Source organism: Coffea eugenioides, chromosome 5 (assembly GCF_003713205.1).
Source record: "Coffea eugenioides isolate CCC68of chromosome 5, Ceug_1.0, whole genome shotgun sequence".
Classification (NCBI taxonomy): domain Eukaryota; kingdom Viridiplantae; phylum Streptophyta; class Magnoliopsida; order Gentianales; family Rubiaceae; genus Coffea; species Coffea eugenioides.
In genome coordinates, this window is record NC_040039.1 from 17,797,966 (window position 1) to 17,805,300 (window position 7,335).

At 35.3% G+C, this 7,335-nt stretch overlaps 1 protein-coding gene across 2 annotated transcripts; it reads right to left on the minus strand.

The window, feature by feature from the left end:
- Positions 1-4,641: 4,641 nt before the first annotated feature.
- Positions 4,642-7,132, minus strand: LOC113770874 (acetylserotonin O-methyltransferase-like). Of its 2 annotated transcripts, XM_027315489.1 has the most exons (3): positions 6,214-7,132; positions 5,913-5,947; positions 4,851-4,990 (listed from the first exon to the last, which is right to left on the minus strand). In XM_027315489.1, the coding sequence occupies exons 1-3, from the start codon at positions 7,015-7,017 to the stop codon at positions 4,945-4,947; spliced, it is 885 nt and encodes a 294-aa protein (XP_027171290.1). In that variant the 5' UTR covers positions 7,018-7,132; the 3' UTR covers positions 4,851-4,944. The 2 variants fall into 2 exon arrangements, with proteins under 2 accessions (XP_027171289.1, XP_027171290.1); XM_027315488.1 differs by lacking the exon at positions 5,913-5,947 and having other exon boundaries at positions 4,642-4,990.
- Positions 7,133-7,335: the final 203 nt, after the last annotated feature.

Sequence of the window (7,335 nt, forward strand, 5' to 3'; positions counted from 1 at the left end):
ACACTTAATTTAAAGAGCAACGACGAGTGATCTGAAAAACATCTGTTCAAATGATGAATTGATGATTGAGAAAACCAATGCTTCCAGCTACTATTACATAGCACTCTATCCAAACGAGTCCATGTATGCTTACCACCCACAGCCGAAATTTGTATCAATGAAGCAGTCAGGATAAAATTGTTAAAATTCGTTATTGCTTGCAAATCCTGAGGTGCACGGCCAGAGTATACCTCCAAAGAGGATATAATGTTTAAAGTCCCCTCCAACTACCCTTGGGCGATCACCAATCGATGAGGCAATATGAGACAAACATAAGCAATGCCGGCGTACACTTCGCATGAACAAAGGCAGCAAATGTAGCTTCACTCCAAGAATAATGGGATATTGCAAGGTGTATGAACTGCTCATTATTATTGATTGAGGAAGCATGGAAACCCAACTTCCAAAAGGTCCAAATTTTATTTGATATATTAAACAAACCAAATTCAAACCCCAACTTCTGTTGAAATTCTAGAAAAACCTCTAGCAAGGAGGGTGAAACTGAAGCTTGATTTGGCGTCTCATCTGAATTTGAAAACAAATCTCCTGCAAAATTCATAGAAGGCTTGGACCAACTGTCAATGCAATGATCATCATTTACTCGATAAGACCAATTATTGTGGGATGGAATATGCTCCAAAGACAGAGACTGTGTTAATGATGAGATGGGGACACATGGATGTCTTCACGGTCAACCATTTTAAATTGTTCCACCAAATCTAAACCAACATTCTTGTCATACATAGAAACTTGTTTAGGCATAACATCCTCCAATAACAAAGGATCCGAGCGAGAGCCCCAATTTACAATAGGAGATTTTCCCTTTAACATCAAAAACTCATCCGTCTCCAAGCAGCCACTGGGGTTTAACAAAGGGACATCACCTTGTTGATCTAATTTGGCATCCTTCGCCTGATCAACCTTTGGAATATAAATTTTCTGGATTCCATGTCGCCATTCAGAAACCTTTTTCTGAGGCTTTGGAACCCTCATCTGTGGAAAGTTTTTATGACAAGAAGGCTCATTATGGCCAATACGACAACAAAAATGACAATAAACTGGCATATTTTCAAATTCAACCAGTTGCCACGAGCCCCAATTATCATCACCAATCCAAATTCTGTGTCTTTTGCTCCATCTTAATATCAATTTCCACTAGAATGCGAGTAACAGATGGGCATTTGAGGGACAAAGTTACATCGTCAATTTTGAACAGCCTACCAAAGAGACTCCCCAATTTGTGTAAGTATTTAGGAGAAAAGAAAGGCAAAAGCAAACCTGGCAAATTAATCCATACTAGCACTAGCAAAGAGTCTTGATCTAGACGGAAATCAACTGTCCATTTTGATAAAACCATGGGCATATTGTCGATGCACCAAGATCGAGGCACCACAGTCTAGTAAAATCTTTAGCCAAGAATGGTTGAAGAAGAATATGTTTTTGATCTAACAAGTCTATAGGGCAATCACCCTTAAGGCCTAATGAGGTAATGAAGTTTTGGATTATCACCATCGATGGCCTTCTAGCCGCAAATCTTCCCACTAAAGAGTTTGAAAGGCTGTGAAATTGCAAGCACGTCCTAACGAGAAAGTCGTAAAGATGGTTCACCTCTGTACATTGCAATGCACTCGACACCAGCATCATCAGATGATGAAGAAATAACTAAAAGCATAGGAGCAAAAGATCGTTTTTCTGGTGCAGGTGGTTGTTCAGTCAGCGACTGATCTCCAGGTGACTAAAGAGCCGCCATGGGCGGCGGATTTTTAGTGTTCAAAATTCAAAATTCAAAGCAGTAAGAAGAAGAGAGAGACATTGTAGGCCCATTTGAAACAGCAAAATTTTGAAATATTCCATTGAATTGCCAAACCATCCTTATGTTGATATTTATCTTCATTCAACATTATCCGCTACTAATGATAATATCATAAGATGTTCATGTTGTTATAATAGATATATATTAGGCGGTTTTTATAATATATCACTATAGTAAAGTTTCTTTAAAAAAAAACACTCCCAAAAGTACCCAATTCATACGAAGTCTAAGTTTTATAAAAATATATACATCCTAAAATACGCTCGTTTCCTTTTTTCTTTTTTTCTACCACCGCCATTCTTAACCATTTCCATTCTTGCTATTGCTGTTCCCAACTAATCCCACCACTACTATCACCACTCTCTCTTTCCCTCCTCCTCCTTCCTCATCACTGACGGGTTTTTTTGCCCACTCCTAAATATCTATACAATATTAGGACTTTCCAGTAATTTTCCTTATGTATTATGTTGTCATACTTTGTAGTTGCATTCATCTTGTAAAGTGTGTAAATTTTCAAATTTGAAGTTAGTTTTAGATTGAGTATTATATGTAGCACTATCAAAGATTAAATTTTGGATGGTCTTAACTTCGATCACCATCACCAATACAGGATATGCTCTTGGTAGTGATGGAATCAGAATTTTTATTCATGGGGACAAAGATCTAACATATGATGGTGGGTATCACAGTAGCCAATGATGCATGATGAAATAAAACCTAAAAATTAAGAAGACTATAAACCATCAACCCTCTATTTTTAATGATAAAACAAAAAAATTTAAGCAGGAATAAAAAATTGCAATTGAAGTATGGAAAACTTCAAATACTTGAAAACACAACAATGGACTTAGGAAAAAGATTGATGCTAGAAAACACATAAAAAATTATTGCTTTGTTTGGGTTTTGTAACTAACACTGTTTCAATTTGTAAAACTATAATAGTGGTTAAATTTCCTTTTATTTCCTTGTGTCTGCTTATTCTTTTTTATGTTTGGTTTGGTTGATGGCCATTAAAAGAGGTTTCAGGTATTAGTTCTTTTTAAAAAGTTTAATTAACTTTGAAAAATGTATGTATTCATATAATAAATAAATGTAAGCTAAATGGGTTAACGAATGATCATTAGACACCAGCTAGAAAAATTCACCATCAATCCTCTATTTTTAATGATAAAACAAAAAAATTTTATGCAGGAATAAAAAAATTGCAATTGATGGAAAACTTCAAATACTTGAAAACACAACAATGGACTTAGGAAAAAAATTGATGCTAGAAAACACATAAAAAATTATTGCTTTGTTTGGGTTTTGTAACTAACACTGTTTCAATTTGTAAAACTATTATAGTGGTTAAATTTCCTTCTATTTCCTTGTGTCTACTTATTCTATTTTATGTTTGGTTTGGTTGATGGCCAATAAAAGAGGTTTCAGGTATTAGTTCTTTTTAAAAAAGTTTAATTAACTTCAAAAAATGTATGTATTCATATAATAAATAAATGTAAGCCAAATGTGTTAACGAATTATCATTAGACACCAGTTAGAAAAATTCTTTTAAGTTATTATATTTAACGTTTACAAGGAAATTCAAAAATTGGTTTAATTGTGTAAAAGACTTGTATAGAAAGAAATTAAAGGTAACAAGAAATAACTTGGAAAAAAATGTGTTGAAACTAAAAACATATTCGGTATATGAAACTTGTACAAAGAAAAATTAAAGGGAAGAAAAAAGAGACAACTTTCCAAAAGATACTGTTTGAGAACAAAGCATGTAATTTAAGTAAAAAGGTCCTTATCCTTCACAAGGGCCGCTTTCTAAATGATAAAGAACTAACTTTGGAAAAAAAAGTTTTGAAACTAAAAGTTAGGAATATGGAGAAATTAAAAGCAACAAGAAATAACTTTCTCAAAAAAAATGTTGGACTAGGCAAAACATGTAATATGAGTAAGGGAGTCCTAATTAGAGTATGCTATTTATGGCAAAATAATGATCCTCAATCTCGTATAACTTCTAAAAAGTTTCAATAAGTCTAGTACCGTGGGTGGCTCCTGGGACCATGGCTTATTTATAGGGATATTTACATATTACTCATCAACAAACTACTTAGATTGACAATAGGATTTGAACACAGGAACTTTTCATATGAATTGAAAATGGTCCATCTTTACAAATTGAACCTAACATGTGTTGGCTGGAGGATGCTCATTATCTACTTTGTTTTGGTAATAACAAATAAAAGGTGAGATTTGCACCGGATCTTCTGTCCCACTTCCTATACCACTCTCTGTATCACTTTTTATTATATTACTATTTCCTATTTATCAACATCATATTTTAGTTTTTTTTTATTTTCTTATGATCCGATAACTATTAACTGAATAAAAAATAAATACAACAGTTTCAAAAAAGCAATATATAATAGAATGTTAAATAATACAACTAAAAATTCATGAAAATCTCATTTTTTACTCATTTTGATTTTTGAGCTTCTTATATTTTGTGTATTACTCTGTTAATAGTTATTGAATTTCAAAGAAACAAAAATGAACTAAAATATAATATTTGCGAAGAAAAATAGCAATATAATAAAAAGTAGGACAAAGAATAGTATAGTGAATGGGACAAAGGATCCGTTGTGAGTAAGATTAGTCTAATTTGCCCGTCATTTATATGTTGTGAACGAGAAGGTCCAAATGATTCACTATCTCATTAAAACACAAACTCCTAGTACGGTGGCCAAATGTCCCTTATTATGTCACACACAAGCAAGTAGCAAGCATGAGGACAACAAAGAAATCAAAGTAGGGCATAGAATATGCAATCAAATCCAAGTCTATCCAAAGTTAAGGATAGGCCTCAATTACAGATTGAACCGCTTGGATGTGTGTCATAGTGTGTCTGCTGAATCCAGCCTTGTTCAGAATATATGCCCATTCCTCTGACGTTCTTTCTTTTCCTGTGGTTGTATGAGCCATCATCACCATATCTAACATCAAACCCACATCTTTAAGCTTGTCGTCTCCTCCTTCATGATCTATCACAGCCTCTACGATGATCACTTTCCCCGTGTCTTGAGGAATAGCTTCTTTGCAGTTCATCAATATGCTGATACACTCGTCATCTCCCCAGTCATGCAACACCCACTATATATATCCAAAACAATAAAGTCAAAGGTGGTGCATACCCAAAAATAAGCTATAATGAACAAAGCATGCATATACTTGCAAATCAATTAATTGGATTAAAAAAAAATAGAAAGAGGAAGAAGAAAGAGAAGAATTGCAATTGAGCATGAATTTTTTAACTTGATTCTTGCTGAACAATACACACGCAGGTAGCTGTACAGTACTACAATTTTTAGGCATAAATTAAGGAGTTAGTATAATTATGGTAAGCTCGGTAGCCAATTATCTAGATAGCTTAATTAGACACAATAAAGTCAATATATTTTCCAAATTGCCAGATTGTTAACTTGATGCATGCACTCTCAAGTCTCAAGTCGCTCAGTATTTAACTAAATTTATAAGATCAATATTTGCAAATTAGCCTGGCACTTGGACATTGCGTCATATTTCTATGACATACCTATAGGCAGGAAAATAGCAATTGTCCTTAAATTTTCACCCCTATATATTGACATTCACATAGTCTTTTTATATCAAGGATATGTGATTTTCAAAAGGTTAGTTATATTTGTACTCCTACATCTGCCTCTCATACTCCAGCCTACTCACTCAATAAAAATGCTACCAAAGTGTATGAGGGACCAGTCTATGTGAATGTCACTTTCTTTTTCAAAACCATGATCCTCTGACGCTATGATAGTCTTTGCAGTTCGCGGACAGGGCCATATAAGTTTCATTTCTGATAAGTTTACCCTTGAGTATAATAGAATTGAAAAATAGTGTAACAAAAATTTAGATATAATGTAACTAGGTAAAAATTTTGCGTGTATTAAAAGTTGAAATGACCATTTACCTTGACATGGAGTAAAATGTAAAAATTTAGATATGATGTAACTAGGTAAAAAATTCGCGTGTATTAAAAGTTGAAATGACCATTTACCTTGACATGGAGTAAAATGGATAACTTGTGAGGCCCTGCATCCACAATAGGTAATACTTTTTTTTTTTGGTTATTCATCACTTATCAATCCTACTTCTAATCGTACTGTAAAGTTCAACTGAGCCTAATCAACCCTACTACTACTCATGTTTGAGGAAATCACATATTGTGACAATTGATGAAAGATAAAATTTGAACTCTTTGATCTTCCACCATTAAAGTTTTTGATGATGGCAGCAGTCTAAATAGATGTTGGTTAATACTTTCACGTAATTGATAGCTTTTACCTTACGGTACTAACCATGATAAAAGCAGCGTCAGCATTTGGAACGCTGTGAAACATGTCGCCTCCAACATGCTCCACGCCATCAGAATGAGGGGCAAAAGAGACAACATGAGGAAGATCAAAATTGATCCCGCGGATGCAAGGGCAAGCCTTGAGCAATGTGCGGAGAGCCGTTCCGTCGCCTCCGCCGACATCCACCAACGAAGAAATCCCCTCGAACACCTGCGGACACCCGTTGATCATGGCTGAAACGGCAACCCGAGCATCGCAAGCCATGGCATCGTTGATCAGCTTGCTGTGAGCAGGATTGTTTTGCGCGTAACTCCATAAGTCCTGGCCGTGATAAGTGTCAAATGGTGGAGGGCTATTTGCCAAGACACGTCGCCCCAAGCCAAGCCACGGCGAAAGCATCACAGGGCTGCTTTCCAGTAGCACAATAGCAGCCATGCTTTTCTCTCCATTTCTAGCCAGAAGACGAGAGAGGGGCGTCTGTACATAAGTAATACTACTACTACCAATAGCATTGCTAGTACTATTTTGTGAGGAGCAGCCATGTCCTTGATTAACTTGTCTAAAGATGCCGCGGTTGGTTAAGAACCTCATGATTCGATAAAGGGAAGAAGGCGAGCAACCAAGGGCGGCAGACAGCCCATCAAGTGTCATGGCTTGGCCATCCTGGCTTTCCAGGAAGTCCGGAATCCCAAGCTCAATGGCACATTTCACAACAGCCATTTCAGTAAAGCCGAAAACGTATTTCCATATATCCACTTGAGCCTGAGCCTCTTCCTCTGCTTCTTTTTTTATTTTCTCTTCCTCCATCTCTCGACTTCTTGATTACTAATTTTTCTTTGCTTTTTTGTTTTCCCAGGATTCAGTACTAATCAACTGTCTCTATATACGATTATCGGGACTAGTATAACAGCAAAGAAATCAATAGCCAGCCTACTGCAAAATTGTTGGACTGGGATTTTAAAATGAGTTAATTCAACTTTGTACCCTTGTGATATACCCCCAATTTTTATTGTGGTATTTAAACTTTAAAATGGGACGTTTTAGTTTTTAAAGTAATAATTTCATACACTCTACTGCACAAGGCATAAAATTTATTTCACTTCAATCACTAAAATTTAAAATTTG